Source organism: Astyanax mexicanus, chromosome 11 (assembly GCF_023375975.1).
Source record: "Astyanax mexicanus isolate ESR-SI-001 chromosome 11, AstMex3_surface, whole genome shotgun sequence".
NCBI lineage: Eukaryota > Metazoa > Chordata > Actinopteri > Characiformes > Acestrorhamphidae > Astyanax > Astyanax mexicanus.
In genome coordinates, this window is record NC_064418.1 from 15,255,536 (window position 1) to 15,273,825 (window position 18,290).

The 18,290-nt window shown below is 35.3% G+C and overlaps 1 protein-coding gene across 1 annotated transcript in view; it reads left to right on the top strand.

Moving 5' to 3' along the window:
- Positions 1-8,285: 8,285 nt before the first annotated feature.
- The window catches only part of kif5c (kinesin family member 5C), a 70,698-nt gene continuing 60,693 nt past the window's right edge, over positions 8,286-18,290 (top strand). Inside the window, exon 1 of the mRNA XM_049485055.1 lies at positions 8,286-8,747. Coding sequence (XP_049341012.1) covers positions 8,622-8,747 — 126 coding nt within the window. The 5' untranslated portion in view covers positions 8,286-8,621. The remainder of the gene's footprint in view (positions 8,748-18,290) is intronic.

An 18,290-nucleotide genomic window follows, 5' to 3' on the forward strand; every position in this document is an offset into this window, starting at 1 on the left:
AAACATTTGTGCTGTATATAGAATTATATCTGTAATATATGGGTGACATTACAAGGCAGGGTGGAGCAAAAGTGGAATTTCATCTGGTTGAATTTAGGTCATATTTATCCCTATTATTAACAAATGATGAGTGTTCTAAATAAGAGTCTCTGGTGTTCTTGCTCATCTGATCTGGAAGCCATATTTCCTCATCTAACTTCTGTTTTTTTTTTCAGTTGTATTGCTTTAAATTTGCCAAAGATTATACTTGTAAGTTAGTTTCTACTACAGTACTTTCACTGCACTGCTCACAGTACCTATAGTTTAAACATGGCGCCTTGGTGATGTTACGCATAGTAAATACATGTGACTGTTAATGACCAATACTTGATACTGCAAGATACTGGATACTGGATGAATTATCCACGTAAACTTACAAGGAAAATGATGTTCTGGTGATAACGTCTTTTTTTTTTCAGGCAGAGTCAGTCAATAGGCAAAATTCTGATTAGGGGCCCTCCTACCCAAGTAAGTAAAATTTATTCATATAGCTCTTTTCCAAAAACACAGAGCCAAAAAAGTGCTTTAGAATAAAACAATTAAAACAAAACAGATGGATAAAATTAACAATACAAAGGGAAATACAACACCCCTTATACACAGCAATAAAGTCAAATTAACCAGGATCAAACTGTAGTATATAAATTGTAATTGAATTAAATGTTAATATTGTCCAGTCTAACATGTCTGTCCTTTTTTCTGTCTTCGATGAGACAACAATGGTACGTTTAAATAGCAGAGGAGCTGATCAAACATCTCTCAATACTTAGTCTTAGTCAATACTTAGAAATATACAATATTTAATTTTTAACAAAAAGACATTAAAAAAAAACACTCAAAAACAAAAAAAAAACTCAAAAACTTGACTTTGTGGCAAGTGTGATATCTGAGGACAGACTGTTAGGAGTACTAAACATAAATAAAACTCAATTACCAGTCTACAGCAGTGGGACTGATGCTGGAAGAGGTAATTAAATGTCAAACTCTCAATCCGCCTCAGTTGTACCCCAGGATGGAACAGGAATCCCCCTATCCCCCAATATATGTGGAAGAATGAACAGCCCACAGCTAAACAATCCTCCAAACACCTTAAAAACATACTGAGCTTGTTTTAACCACAAATATAAAAAAAATATATAAAAAATATAAAAAATACCCGCAGTTACATTATAGTGTTTTACAGTCACAATTAGTTCAAATAAAACATACTCATTACTGTCCTGCTCCAAATAAAGAAACGTTTAGGTAAAAAAATTAATCCAATCCTAAATTTCACAGGCAGCCAATAAATGTAGTCCCTAATGGGATCCCTTTGTCCAGTTTTAGTTAAAAGAGACATATTATACTTTTTTTTTGTTTACACTAGTTAGAATAGGTCTGTGTGCTGTGTACAAAACATATTCATACAGTTCTTTGCACAGAATCACTCTCACATAAAAAAATCAAAGCATTTTTGCAGCTTGAATACCGAAAACAACATCAGAGTTTCTCAGTAGCCCAAACATTTACTAAAAAACATTTTTAAAAAGCAAACAAAACAAACTGATTATCAGTTATTGTGCTGTTCATGTGTTATCTAAAATTTTGCTTCTTTTGAATGTGCTTCTGTCTGCCTAAGAGTAAATATAAAACACTGTAAAACATGTTGAAGAGAGGAAAACACCTTCTTTCTTCTGATGCTTCCTCCAAAGGAGAAAAGTCTGAACACAGATGTCTGGACTGCAGATCAGAGCTGGACCACAGGGTCTCTAACAGAGAGGAGAAAACCCACTTATTTAGAATCTCCTTTGGGTTTGTTTGTTTGTTTGACCACTAGAGGGCGCTCCATAGTGAGACCAAGATGAATGGGTTCCTATGAAGCAATAGTTCTCAAACTTTTAAAGCCTAAAATCATGTCAAATACAGTAGTTTGCTTTATTGTCAATACTGCATATGAACAGGACATACAGATAATAAAAAATACTTTACTCTCCTTCCCAAAGGTTACAGCAAGTACAGACAATTAAAATTATAAATATAAAAGAATGAAAAACACTAAATGTACAAAACAACAATGTCACAGATATAGGCTGGTAAAAGTGAACAAGTTCTTTAAATGTCACAGTTGTGGGGGGAATTAAAGTGGGTATGACAGCGCAAGTATAAGCAGTAGTGCAGGTATGAGGTGTGTGAGTGCATGTAAGTTTTTGAAAAGTTCCAGTACTGTGTATATTCCAGTACTTAGTTTCAGTACTGTGTTGCTAGAATATACTCTAGTCAATTTGATTTGCTATTATTACCCATACAGAACTTTTATGAATCTGTGAGTGGAGATCCACAAGGGTCAATTGTAGGACCTTTGAAACTGTAAAGAACTGAAATGTAAAAGCTTACACACAGGATCTAACAAGTTAAGCACTAAACACAAACAGAGCTTACGTGACAATTAGAGGTAAAAACTATTTGGACTTCAATCATTAATATATTTTTTGTGCCTGTATTAAATATTCATCTGGTGTACCACCCTGTAATGGTTTGCGTACCACTAGTGGTACATTATCTGAGATTTTTTTCTTTAAAAAAATACAGAATGCTGCCCAAAGTGAATATACAACCTTGTTTAGAAAGTGTACAACAAGAATGTAAGAATAGAGTAAGAGTATAAATAGCCAAGTATACTTACTTCTGTAACTCCAACACTCCAGCTCACCGGCCAGTCTCAATGCACACTGTAGCAGTGATGATAGCTCCTTTACTGTATAAACCTGTTTGCTGTAGAAAAGCAAGCATACAATAATATGTACGTTTATATGTACGTTTTCTTTGTATGTTTAGCACAATACCTAATCCTAAATTAGTTACTCGCTTCCATATGTATTTTTAGCCGTTTAGATCCATTCATCCCCATTCATTTTCTGCTTGCGCGCGGGCTCCCTCTAGTGGTAATCAGTAATTTTCTGATATAACTGGAATCTATAGATAGTAGGTAGTCTCTCCATAAAACAGCTCTGGATGGATTCTCTGCTTCTCCACTTCTCTGGAGTTACTGGAACCACAGTTACAGAGTCAGCGCCCCTACCTGGACTGTAGGACAAGAGCTGGTTTATTATTGATGGTTTATTAACTGCTGCCAAGAAATACTCCAGCATTGTCATGCCAAATACATCACTGCAATAATTTAATTTATATATATTCCATTTATTTAAGAAATGTTTGCTCAATAATAAATCACATCACATTCTGAATGTTTCTTGAGATTTATTTGGAAATTATGTTTCTTTTTATCGCTTTCTTGTCTCAGTTGGGCTTAGGTGCATACGTTGGGGGAAAACTCCATAGTCATATTTACATATTCCATCAAATGTATTTTTACTTGTATCCATGATCCAATTTGTGTTTATAAGCTTACATTTGTGGATAAACTATCCATACAGTAAACTGTAGTATGTAATATTTTGTGTAGATTTCCCTCTGATTCCCAACATTTCCTTTTCACTAGTCCAGACTGCATTCTATTTCATTGGCAAAAAGCCGTTTTTGTTTCAGGCCCACATCAGCAGCCCCTAAACCTCCAAAACAGTTGGGTTTCTCTAGTAAATGTGTTTACTGAGCTTCCTTTCTTACTCCTACCTTCCACTCTCAACCCATGGAGGCGTGTTTCTGTGAAAGCACCAGAAAACTGCAGTAGAGATCAGATTACCCATCAACCCCTGCACAACCATTAAATTCAACCACCTGATTTAAAGGTTTTGCTCGTTTTCCTCGTCATTGACAGGTAAAAATGATTTTAATGGTTTTAACGTGTTTTGTTCTACAAGTCTAAATTATTTTCTCGATTTTTTTCCTCTTAGTCACCACAATCAAAAACACTTCTTAGATCACAGACTATTTAAAGTCTCACAAACCTGACTACACTTTATACCCTGAGCGTTCCAATAAGCCACACAGATATTAACTAGCGGTTTGTCCCACATAGAATGTTTTACTTCAGTAATCGCGCAGGCTACAATCCGATATAATTGTATAGTATACCTTATATTATGAAAAAGACGGTAATTAATAGTTAATACTATTCACCTACCCACACTGACTGTTTAAATGTATTTAACTGTGGTTTAATCAGTGTGATACTTTAAATATGGTTTTTAACATTTTTGTAAAAAAATAAAAATAAAACATTGAATGAGAAGGTGTGTTTAAACACTTGACGTGTCTGTATTGATTAATAATACAAAAAAATGCATGAGTAAAATATAAATAAATTAAAGTAAGTTTACTTAAGTTTACAATTTCACTTAATTAAACCCACTTTAGATGTTGTCCCTTTGGGGTTTCAATGAGATATTATGCTCATATGTCAATACACTTTATGATAACGTACTGTGATTAATTTAGTCTTATTATTGTGATAGATTTTTTGGCCATATTGTCCACCTCTGTTTGGAGTCAATGTGCAATTGTTCTCTTACCTATAAATCAAAGTGCAGTACCTGCATCCTCTCGTTTGGGGGCACTGTGGGATAGTAAGTCAACAGCATCAATACACCAGCAAGGGGGGGGTGTTGCGCTGGATTGAGTCATAGGGATCTGTCTGAAACACAAGACATTGATGGCTTGCTGACTTGATGCCTTGCTGTCCACACTATCTCACTTAGAAGGCATTGTAGTAAAGCTTTGTGTCTGAAATGTGAGAAATGCTGCTTACTTGAGGCAGGAAGGCATGTCTGAATTAAAGTTCAGTGATGTAGGATTCTGTTTTATTAACCCTTAGATGCATGAGACTATCTATCTATCTATCTATCTATCTATCTATCTATCTATCTATCTATCTATCTATCTATCTATCTATCTACAGTTGTGGTCAAAAGTTTACATACACTTGTAAAAAAACATAATGTTATGGCTGTCTTGAGTTTTCAATAAGTTCTACAACTCTTATTTTTCTGTGATAGAGTGATCGGAACACATACATGTTTGTCACAAAAAACAGTCATAAAATTTGGTTCTTTCATAAATTTATTATGGGTCTGCTGAAAATGTCACCAAATCTGCTGGGTCAAAAATATACATACAGCAACATTAGTATTTGGTTACATGTCCCTTGGCCATTTTCACGGCAACTAGGCGCTTTTGGTAGCCATCCACAAGCTCCTGGCAAGCTTCAGGTCGAATGTTTGACCACTCTTCTTGACAGAATTGGTGCAGTTCAGCTAAATGTGATGGTTTTCTTGCATGAACCCGTTTCTTTAGCACTGTCCACATGTTCTCAATGGGGTTTAAGTCAGGACTTTGGGAAGGCCATTCTAAAACCTTAATTCTAGCCTGGTTTAGCCATTCCTTTACCACTTTTGATGTGTGTTTTGGGTCATTGTCTTGTTGGAACACCCAACTGCGCCCAAGACCCAACCTTCGGGCTGATGGTTTTAAGTTTTCCTGCAGAATTTGGAGGTAATCCTCCTTCTTCATTATCCCATTTACTTTCTGCAAAGAACCAGTTCCACTGGCAGCAAAACATCCCCAGAGCATAATACTACCACCACCATGCTTGACAGTAGGCATGGTGTTCCTGGGATTAAAGGCCTCACCTTTTCTCCTCCAAACATATTGCTGGGTGTTGTGGCCAAACAGCTCAATTTTTGTTTCGTCTGACCAGAGAACTTTCCTCCAGAAGGTTTTATCTTTGTCCATGTGATCAGCAGCAAACTTCAGCCGAGTCTTAAGGTGCCTTTTCTGGAGCAAGGGCTTCTTTCTTGCACGGCAGCCTCTCAGTCCATGGCGATGTAAAACACGCTTGACTGTGGAGACTGACACCTGTGTTCCATCAGCTTCCAAATCCTTGCAGACCTGCTTCTTGGTGATTCTTGGTTGACTCTTGACCATCCTGACCAATCTCCTCTCGGCAGCATGTGATAGCTTGCGTTTTCTTCCTGATCGTGGCAGTGACACAACTGTTCCATGCACTTTATACTTGCGTATAATTGTCTGCACAGTTGCTCTTGGGACCTGTAGCTGCTTTGAAATGGCTCCAAGTGACTTCCCTGACTTGTTCAAGTCAATAATTCGCTTTTTCAGATCCACACTGAGTTCCTTTGACTTTCCCATTGTAGCTTTTGTAGCTGAGTCTAATCACTGGGTCAAATGAGCCCTATTTAAATGGGCTCATGAGAAGTCAACAGCTGTAGTCAATCAGAATCACTTACAAGAAGTGAAGAGGCCATGACATGAAGCTAATTTGATTGACACAACTCGCTACATCACCAAAATTGACAAATTTTGTTGCTGTATGTATATTTTTGACCCAGCAGATTTGGTGACATTTTCAGCAGACCCATAATAAATTTATGAAAGAACCAAATTTTATGACTGTTTTTTGTGACAAACATGTATGTGTTCCGATCACTCTATCACAGAAAAATAAGAGTTGTAGAACTTATTGAAAACTCAAGACAGCCATAACATTATGTTTTTTTACAAGTGTATGTAAACTTTTGACCACAACTGTATCTATCTATCTATCTATCTATCTATCTATCTATCTATCTATCTATCTATCTATCTATCTATCTATCTATCTATCTATCTATCACTTACCTACCTACCTAGGTATCATTTGTCTATTTTTAAGTTTGCAAAACTAATTATAATAATAATACATTTTATTTGTAATGCACTTTACAGTTCAAAGAAATCTCAATGTGCTAAATTAATAATTATCTGGCTAACCAAGCTAGAAAGACATGCAGACACAGACAGACAGACAGACAGACAGACAGACAGATAGATAGATGCATAGTCTGCATGTCTGTCTGTCTGTGTCTGCGTGTCTGTCTAGCTTCATTAGCCAGATAATAACTTTTGCAAACTTAAAAAATAATAAAATTGTGTGTCAGAAAATAGTAAACACATACTCCTTAACACACACACACACACACACACACAGTAAATACAGTAATATTAGCTAGCTTATAATTATAATTAGATAGTAGCAATAAATGAAACCTCTGTGACCTTTGTACATTACTCTTCTTAAGGGCTGATATTTATAATATATTCTGTGTGGTCTACAGTCACAGCTGATAAGAATCAATTGTCATTTTAGATCCACCTATGAAAGATTGGGGTCGTAAAACAAAACAAAGAATTTTTGTAAAAAGGATAAAAAGCAATTTTAAAAAATGGCAGTAAATCAGTAACACTTTTCCCGAGGAATGTTTCCAATATGAAAAAAACAATAAATAAAGAAACAAAGGAAAACAACCTCACCAGGTTATTTTTGATCCACTTTTGCATAATAAGAGCTAACAGCCAATAGTCAGTTGTTATTACTTTGGCAATGACAAGACTTTTTCTTCCTTCTGATTTGGACACAAAGAGATTTTTCTCACTACACTGCCTTCTGAATGGGATTGTGTATGAATCAAAAGGAAAAGACACATTCTGAGTTTATCAATGTATTAAATCCAGCAAACTGCTTGATATGAACTGTTCCTATATAACAAAATATCAGAAATTATTTATTTTTGCACATTCTGTTTACATTGATTCAACATTAATTCGAAGTTATGGTTTTATTTGTACTGTTTGTATTAAATTTTACTTATGTTAAATATGTATATCTTGTTTGTGTTATATTTATTACATTATTTTTTTTTGCTACAGAGCCTCAACCATTCAAAGCCTTTAAATAAATATTGATTTAATGTCAGAATTTTAACACCAACTGAGAATATGAAATAAACATACATTTTTGGTTGCCTAAATATATATATCAAATAATCAACAGTTTGTGGCACTTGTGAAAATGTCTGATTATTTTGCAATTGTATTATCATCACACCCGTGACAGTGACATAAAACAATCTTAGTTACAATCATATTATTAATTTAATGCTTTATTTTTTTAAATCATATTTTACTAATAACATAAAATGAATGGACACAAATAAATAAATTCTGATGTCCGAGATTTGTTTAATTGCATTAGAGATGGAACAATTACCGTTAATTCAACGTTTAATAACGTTAAATTAATATTGTTAAAAGATTGTTTTTCCATCATCAACATTATTTAGACTTGGCCTGGTCTCTTCCTGCCTCAGAATCATGTTTAAATGGGCAGCGTGTCTTACCTTTCAGACAAAGCTGAGATCTCGCCGGACAGTCTCGCCAATCCCAGCACGGGTTTAGGATCCCACCAGCCAATCACAACGCAACGGGGGCGGGATTTCGCCGAAAACAGGCGCGCTGAGGAAAAACGCCGCTTTTGGTGCTGATGCTGCTGCAAGAGGGGCGATGCAGCGACTGCAGTCTTTACCTCAGTGCATCTGACCGCAGAACAGGGGACGTTTAAAAGAGGTTTTATTTATTTATTAGTCATTTTACCTCATTTTACTGCAGTTTAAACACACAGACCTGGTTTAAACGTGTGTAGAGACAGTTTACAACATTAGAAAGAGGGATATTAGAAGGGTATTCGGCAGCAAACAACAACAGCAGCAACAGCAGCTAGCGGTGAACGGAGATGTGTAGCTGAGCTGCTTTACAGGCTTTAAGTTCTTCAACTTTTTCTGGATATAAAGCTCGTTTTTCAGTCGGGTTTCGCCATGGTGGATGCGGCTGAGTGCGGGGTGAAGGTGATGTGCCGGTTCAGGCCACTCAACGAGTCGGAAATCAACAGAGGAGACAAATATATACCCAAATTTAAGGGGGAAGACACGGTGGTTGTCACGGTAAGTCTAATTTGGTTTAACAGACTAAATCTAACGTTTAAAGCTTAATATGTTAAAACAATAGCTATACTTTTATTTTTCATAAGAATAAAGAAAGAATATGGCTCAGCCATATTCAGCCCAGTAGAGATTTGTGGTGTTGATATAACAGGTTGACAGTGTTCATCACCTTCTGGTGAACTTACAGTGCTATAGCTGCTATACACACAAACACACACACACATACATATATATATATATATATATATGTATAAATGTATTTATTCATTTTTTATTTTTCAGTCATAATGACTAATCATTATACTATTGTAAGAAGCACACATCATGCAAGAGGACCAAGACACATATAATAATTATCCATTTAATATATATATATTAATATACTCAGCATACAGAGATATTTACTAGTCCCAGTAGTATAATCATACAACAATGCATAATTTAAGATACATATAATGATCCATTTACACATAGAGAATTATGTTACAGTTTTAAACAAGATTAGAATAAATCTACAGTATACTCTCCATATTATTATTATTATTATTATTATTATTATTATTATTATTACTTAGCATAAATAAATCGAAAAATATATTGTATATAGTATATATCAGTCCTTTTAATTAAAATTTATGTTTATTGCACTTTAAATCAGTCTGATTATTATGCTATTTTATTATCATTGACATAAGACAATGTTAAAATTACAATAATACTTGTAATCATGTATATTTTATTTATATGTATTTTATATTTTGTATCTTTTAAATATATTTTATTTATTTGGTTAATGCAGTTTTTCTTCTTAATAACTCATATATTCAAAACAAATATAAAACAAAATGTGACAGGTCTAGAAAGAATGTTAGATATAAGTTAGAATGCTAAATTAATAATTTTGGCCATTAGCAGTGTTGCTATCTCTATGGCTTATATTGCAGTAACAAATAACATCATTTAGCTGTAGTGTTTATTTTAAAGCTGGTAATGCCTGTTATATGCTTATTATATATAGCCCGATTCAGTACATGTTGTTTAATACTGTAAACTAAAATACTGTAAACTGTATGTGTAAATGGATCATTAATGGATTATGTCCTTTAGTCTTGTATGATGTGTGTTGCTTTAAATAGGCTACACAAACACAGTCTACATACATCCTACAGGCTTTTGTGTGAAAGCCAAGATGCTGATGGAGCTCATGATGGAGCTCAGACATCAACACCTCATTGAATGGGGGAAAATATATAATTTTAAATTATAATTAAATATTTTTCCTTACTATAAAGATTGGTAAATGAGGACAGTGATCAATAAACATATAAATATTTATGTTAAATCAAAATATCTAAAAAGTAATTCATGATCTACTGAAAAACCAGCATGACCAGCTCAGGCTCGACCAGCATGTTGATGTGGGTCATGCTGGTCATCAGCTAAACCTTCAAACACAAACAAAACCAATACTGGTCAGGAACTTAGCTGGTCAACCAGCTTAATCATAAAATATAAAATCTTAATATTTTTCATTGGGGTGTGCCATATTGTATAACACACAATATATTGTGACATTAAATAGATTGTCATGAGTAAATAATCTATATTAAATTCGTCAATTAATTAGTATTTAATTTTAAGCATATTGTCATCTGTGATTTGCTGGTGTTGGTCCACTCTATTATATCAAGTCTAAAGTCAGTGCAGTTTTGTTTTCCCAGAAAATCTTACAGCACTTCATGCTTCCCTCTGCTGATAACTTTTATGGAGATGCGGATTTTTTCCAGCACACTGCCAAAAGTACCAATCGGTTTTTCATAATATTCTGATTTTCTGAAACACTTATTTTTGGGTTTTTATTGACTGTAAGCTGTAATAATCAACAATAAAAGAAAAAAAAACTGAACATTGTTGTTTTCTTTTATAAACTAAAAACAACATTTCTCCCAAATTCCAAATAGAAATATTGTAATTTAGAGCATTTATTTGCAGAAAATGAGAAATGGCTAAAATAACAAAAAATGCAGAGCTATCAGACCTCAAATAATGTAAAAAAAACAAGTTCCTAATTATAAAGTAAAATATATATTTGGTGCAATAGCAATAACAATATATATATATGTGGTTACTGTTCCTCTTTGCTAGTCTTTATAGTTACCAAAAATGGTTTTATATATTGTTCCAGCAGTTTAGTGAAATGGATGTTTATTTCTGGTCTAAGCTCCATCAAGATCTTGGCTTTCACACTTTTTTACTAGTTTTACAGTAAATTGCACTGTATCACCACACAATAAAAAAACACTGTGTACCTTTTTATATTAAGTAATGCTATATGAATAATGGATAAAGTAATGCCCCCTTTTAACCCCTAATGTATTTGCTGTTTTTTTTCTACAATGTGTCATGTGCCTGGATGTGAAAAACATCAATGAATGATTAACCTTAATGCATAATTTAATATGCACGTCTAAAATTAACCCCTAATGAAGGTTCATTTTCTGTGTTGTAATTATTCAGCCTAATCCTGGCTGTGTTCTCTTCTTCTACACAGTCTGTAATCTCATTTTAAGACCAGCAAAGTGAATTTCAGGCTGAATCAGGGACAGTGCTTATTTCAGCCAATAAATGTTCATTCTTGCCCAGAGTATTACAGGATTTTACAGTTTTCTGTATAACTAAGCACAAATTTCCAATAAAAAGGACTACAATCAGATTTTTTTTATTTTGTAGTATACAAGACAAATGAGCCACTACTTGTTCAGATTAAGGGTGCACTGTATGTAAATTCAGGGCAGATGTCAATATCCAATATTACACATGTATGTAACTTAAAAGGTCTTGCTCCATCTTTCTCTCATTCATTTTGAAATGTCTAGTTGTGGCCTCTATTGTGAATGAATGCCATTAGAACTGTTTTTTGTGAATAAATTGTAGTTACACTTTTGTAGCACCTTTCTAGAAACCCAAGGGCACTTTACAATTTACACGTTTTACACAACCATTTTATACTTGGCACTCATTCACACACCGGTGAGAAGCGGCAGCCAATAGCGCACAGTGTACTCTCAACCGGAAACAACCGTCCACCTAGACCACTGCAGCAATTACTCAGAACAGAATGCCAATCCATATCTGGGCACAGTGATACATACATTTACACACACACTTACACATACACACCAGATCAATTTAGAGTATTCAATTTTTTCTAGGCAATTTAGAGTTTTCAATTTACCTGATGGATTGGCAGCCTGTTCAGGGTGTATACTGCCTTCTGCCTGTAAAGCTACGTGAAAGAACGGATGAGGAGAGCAGGGCAAGTAATTTATTAAACAGAAAACAAACCAAGTAAACCAACACAGGATCTGAGTACAAACTGAATAATGAACAGAACAAATACGCTGCCGAGACTGATGCATAACACGCACAAGAACCGACAAACTAACACTGACGACAAAGGAGCTCACAAGGCGGGAGAGGGAACAGGTAACACCTGGGGACTAATTAATGAGGGGCGGAGTTACAAATGAACACAGGGGAGTGGAAAATTACTGGGGAACACACAGGGAAACGAGAAACACAGGGAAAACAGGGCAAGGGCGTGACACCGCCCAATGCCGGCTGGTATAGGCTGGATTTATTTCCTCCATTAAAGCTCCGTAAAAGCTTCAAAGTTAAACTCAGTAACTCAGTGAAATAAAATTCTTAAAAAAGCTTTAAAGCTACTCTGTTATAATAAAGCAAAAAAGGATCTAGTCACAACAAGTCAACTGATAAGCACGATTGAAAAAGTAGATTAGGGGAACAGATTGCAACATTAATTCTGTGAAAATGCATGAATTCCAGCTTTTTCAAAAAAAAAACAATATTCCCCCTATCCTGTTGGGAGCATTGGCTAAAAGTGCTGTATCATGCTATCATGCTTAACTACTACACCCCAAGTCAGTTTCACACTGGATTTGCAATATAAGACTTTTACAAACAGATTTGTAAATGATACAAAATATTATTTATTACCTTAAAATAGTTTTTCAACAGTATTGCACATTGCTATCGTCATTTTTAAAATCATGTAGAGATGCAAGTTGTTAGTCATATCGCAGGGAAAAAGAAACAAGGTGTGTAGTCAACAAAGGTAAGCTGTAAACTGTCAGGTGCAGCAAGGATAGGACACGGAGAGCGGAAGCAAATGTCAGGTATTAATTATACAAAAAAAAAAAAAGAAAAAAAAAACAGAACATAGGAATTTACTGTAACAAAGAACAAAGGAAAATGCAACCTAAATAGACATAGAAAGTACAATAACTGACAACCTGACACTGAACACAAAGTTTTATATGTAAGAAAGGTAACAGGAAGCAGGAAACACCTGAACAAAGGTAACGAGGGGGCGGAGCTACAAATGAAACACAGGTGAAAAAACGTAAGGTGAAGACAGGAGAAACACAGGACCATGTTGTGGCAGGACACAGGCACATAGGGAAAAAGTTAACAAACAGAAAAAACAGGAGCACAGAAGGGAGAGGACAGGGAACAGGGCAAGGACGGGACACACAATTAATAGTAGTCAGGTGACTGGGAACGTGGGGACCATCTGAGTGGGTAGTGTGGGGCATATAAAAGTGAGAGGTGCATTGTGGGATTTTGTCATTTGGGGTTCCTAAAATCAGTAGAGACAGAGGGAGGCCGAAAGGCGTACAGAGCCTTAACGTTAAAGCTCCACTAGGTAGGATTGAGATTTTGTGCTCGTGGGCTCCCTCTACAGTTGTAGAGTGTAATAAATGTTTCAGGCTGATTAGTTTCTCTTTCTCGTTTTCTGGGTTTTACAGACATATTCGGTCTCTTTCCAGCTTTTGCCAGAGTGTCTGTATGTTAGTTTGTAAAGAATGAACCAGTAGTCCTTGTAGAACTGTTAGAACTAAAGGTCGCAGTTCTTGCGAGCATTGGTTGAGGCCGCCTCGGAAAACTTACAGAGTCTGGTTTGAGCTCAGAGGAGCTCCGGCACAGACACGAGAGCATCGCTATTCCTCCTATTCCACCTCAATGCAGCGCTGCAGTGAGTTTCAAGCTGTAATTTTACTTCTTTAAAAAGATCAAAAATCAAGGAAATCCTACATAGTGCTGCTTTAAAGGATGTTTTTGTTGGGTTTTTAAAAGGTTCTTAACAATAATGCTGTTTTCCTTAAAGCAGAAGTCAGAAACTGGATAGGAATGATTGACCAAAGGTTATATTGTACTTGTGTGGGGCACCTGAATAATTGATATGTTTACTATATATTGTACATTTGGTCCAGTTAGTTTTAGTTTCACACTGCAGTTTATTGATCGGACTAAAGAACTTTACCACATCCTGTTATCATCACCTTAACAGGCTACGTCTCGCTATACTTCACACTGGTTGGTTTATAGAAGTTGTCAGTTTAGCAGGATGCCTTTCTGGGTGTTGTGCCAAAGCGCCCCAGTGGATGTGTTCAATTGTATTAGCTGCTCACCTGATTTACCGTTATTAAGCTCTGATTTACCAAACTGTCTGTTTATATATAATATATATAATAGACTCCATGAGGAGATCTTTGGAGATGATTTAATCAACACAGTGATGTAAAACCGTAACTTTTTTACTGCCTAGATAAGGAATCTAATTTATCTAATCTAAACTCTACTTAACTTGTAAATACTGTATGTAAATACTGTAAGTACTGTATGACCACTAAACTGCTCTGAGCAATGTGATTATATGCGTGTGTGTAGGGTGTAGAGTTATTAGCTTGGTGCCCATGACAGTGATGGATCTGCTCCCAAAATATAGAAAGTTAGAGGGAGGAAACACCAAGAGACCAGTGCCAGAAGCTCTAAACGAGTGGACTGGAGTATAGAACAGAAGGAGGGCGACAATGTAGGTCACCTAGAGCTAACCTTAAACTGAATATGAGTGATGCACCAAATATTGGGCAACTGAAAGTATGGCAAGATAGCAAATTTGGTGTTAATAGTTTTTTTAATAGGTGAAACGACTGAATCATTTATAAAGAACAGTTACTAATTTACTTTAGTTTATTTTATTTTTTACATATTCTTCAAAACTCGCTTTTTCGTACTTTTATATTTCCACTTGCGTCTCAACTGCCCCTATTAACACTCCTAGTGCGAAAAAAAACATGGAATGATATACTTCTATAAGTCAACACAATAAGGAAACCTGCATAGAACCACCATGGAACCACCTCAAAACCGATCAACCCCCACCAGGGCCCCACTCGCTAGATCAGTTAAAGAAACAACATTTTGGTAATTTTTGTTGAGAATCAATACACAATACAGACAGTACACAGCATAATTAACTAGCAAACTTTGTCTGATGAAGGCATCTATACCTATTGTCTGTGGCATTCTGAAAATTACTAAAACTGGCAAGAATAGAGCTGGTGAGATCTCTCTATAATTGATTTTGTGTAAAGAACTTCCTGAACATATTTTATATACACATAGACTTTGTGTAAAAAAAGGTATAATATGTCCCCTGTAAGTCATATTGCAGTGTTCACATAAGCATTTATTTTATGCAGTGGCAAAATTTAAGACTAAAAACACATCAGACTTAGTTTAATGCTATACACAGACAGATAGGAGCTACCAACAGACAGAAGGGCTTCCTGTAGCCACAGGACCATGCAAAGACATGCACAAGGACTTCAATCTGTTGTCAACCTGTTGTCAGTGAGTAATCCAGCTCAGAAAAACTGAAAACATTACAGATAAAACTGCTTCAACCCAGTTGTGTCTGTTATCATTGTGGTTTTTAACCTGTCTGAGCACAGCCATAAGCATTGCAGCTAAACTGCTGTAGCCCAGCTGTGGCCAAGCTGCTGTTTCTGTTAGCCTCTCTGCTTTAACCTGGATGTTTTCATCCCAGCTAAAGTGCTCCAGCAAGGCTTGCTGCAGTGTCAGAGTGATTTACTCTGAACTTCAAAGAGAGGGAGGGCATAATAAAGAGAGCACATTGAGGTTGCTGCTCCCGAAGAGGCTTTAAAAGATGTCCTATTCAGGTGAATCTCAATATCTGGGTATCTCTCAACCACGACAGTAAATGTGTTAAATAAGTATAAGCTCTACACACAGAGCTGCAGAATGCAAACTGTAAAGAGCCACACTATTTTATACTCATTTTCCATTCTACTCTGACTTGGTTTATGGATGCTGATGTAGGGTTTTTTCTTGACTGACAGAAGTAACAAAAGTAAATGACTCCGGTAAAAGTGTGGGTACGGACAGTATTAGTGAAGTATGAAAGAGATGACCAAATGAAATAAAGACTACATTAAAAGAAAATGGAAGCTCTTCTTTTAAATAGATCAAATGTAAAATAACAAAAAAGTAGTAGCAGTAAAGAAGGAAGCTTATTATATAAATGTTTTCTATATTTTATCTATCTTGTCTTTTCATGTGATTGGACAGCTGCCTAAACTTCCTGTATTGGAGTTTATTTGGCAATAGAGATTAATCTCTACAGTCTGATATCTAATTCCTGCTATGTTATTGTACAGTGGTATGAAAGTCATTGAGCTTACCTGCCTAATTTAGTTTAAAGAATTATTGCACACTTTCTGTTAGTTCTGTAAACTTCATTCACCTCTCAAATATCTTTATCTTAATATGTTTGTCTTCACTGTGTTTGCTATATGATATATTTAACTGAAATTGCTGATCCCAACAACCAATGATTTATAAAGTAACAGCAGTGATAGGTTCACTCTAAATTTATGAATAGAATAGCACTGCTGAGGTAAATTTATGGCTAGAATAGCACTGCTTCAGTAAATGTATGACAAGCGTAACACTGCTGAAGTACATGTATAATTAGAATAGGACTGCTGAAGTAAATTTATGACATGACACTTTTTTCCACCTTGTACTGTGAATGTTAACATGTGTTCAATAAAACCATGCAAACATATATTTTTTGTGTGAAGTATTAGCTTAAGCAGACTGTGTTTTTCTATTGTTGTGACTTAGATGAAGGTCAGAATGACCAATTTATGCAGAAATCCAGGTCATCCCAAAGGGTTGTAAATGTATGACAAGCATAGCATTGCTGAGGTAAATTTATGACTTGAAAAGCACTGCTGAGGCAAATATAATGACTAGCATAGCACTGCTGATGTGAATTTATGATTAGAATAGCACTGCTAAAGTATAGTTTTGACAAGCATAGCACTGCTGAAGTAACATTTGACCAGCATAGTGCTGCTGAGGTAGGTTTATTACTATAATAGCACTGCTGAGGTAAATTTAGAACCAGAATAGCATTGCAGAAGTAAATGTATGGTAAGCATAGCACTGCTGGGGTAAGTTTATGACAAACATAGAACTGCTGAGGTAAATTAATGACCAGAATACCACTGCTGAAATAAATGTATGACAAGCATAGAACTGCCTAAATACATTTATGATTACAATAGCACTGTTGCAGTACATTTATAATTAGAATAGCACTGTTGAAGTAAATTTATGACAAACATAGCACTGCTGAGGTACATTTATTACAATCATAAAACTGCTGAGGTAATCATATGACAAGAATAGCACTACTGAGGTATATTTATGATTAGAATAGCACTGCTAAAGTAAAATGTATAATTTAAAATGGCACTGATTAGGTAAATGTATGTATAGAATAGCACTGCTGAGATGAATGTATTCTGGAATATTAACATTTTTAATAAATATTTGTAATAAATAGTTTGTTTTGTAGTTGATAACTGTTTATTTGAAAATCAAGACATAAAAATACTTTTAGTCTATGTCATTTATTCAATGGTGGAGAAAAGATGTATTGCTCTCTTCTAAAAATCTGTGAGTAATCCATCTTGGAGAAACGTTTGTGGCATTGTGGCTTAGCTGTATGCTGGGATGTTTAAAATGTTTAGTTTAAGACTGTTATATATTATTATATTACATATACACCTTTATTATATATTATTAGGTATCATTAATTATTAATATGTAACAAAAACATGTTATATATTTGGTCTATGTCAAGATTATTCATTTTGTTTGGTTTCTGATCAATTAGTCTGCTACACTCCAGAAAACCACATGCAGCAAGAGGTTAATTGAGGCATGTTGATATTAATTGTGCCTTTTTCATCATCAATATAAAAAAACAAAGTCCAATCAAAATTTTCTCTGCTTTGTGGATTCAGAAATCCACAGATCAGGGCCATGTGATTGATTTTTTTTTTTTTTTTACAGTGTCTTCGCTATGTCTGACAAAGGGGACTGCCTGTAATCCCCCCAAATTCACCTTCCCTTAAAGAAAGCCTCTTTCACCCCCTGTACTCTATTCATATGCTAATCACCCTGCTCATCCTAAAATCCACCGTTACATGCACTAGACAGCCAAATCCTGTCCCCTGGGCTAGAAATCATTTGTCCTGATACAGTCAGGACAATGTGGCTTCCTGCCAAGCGTAGCTCACCCCGAGTCCCAATGCCTTAGCCCGGAATACCCCGAATACTTCAATCTGTTGGACCTTGTGTTAA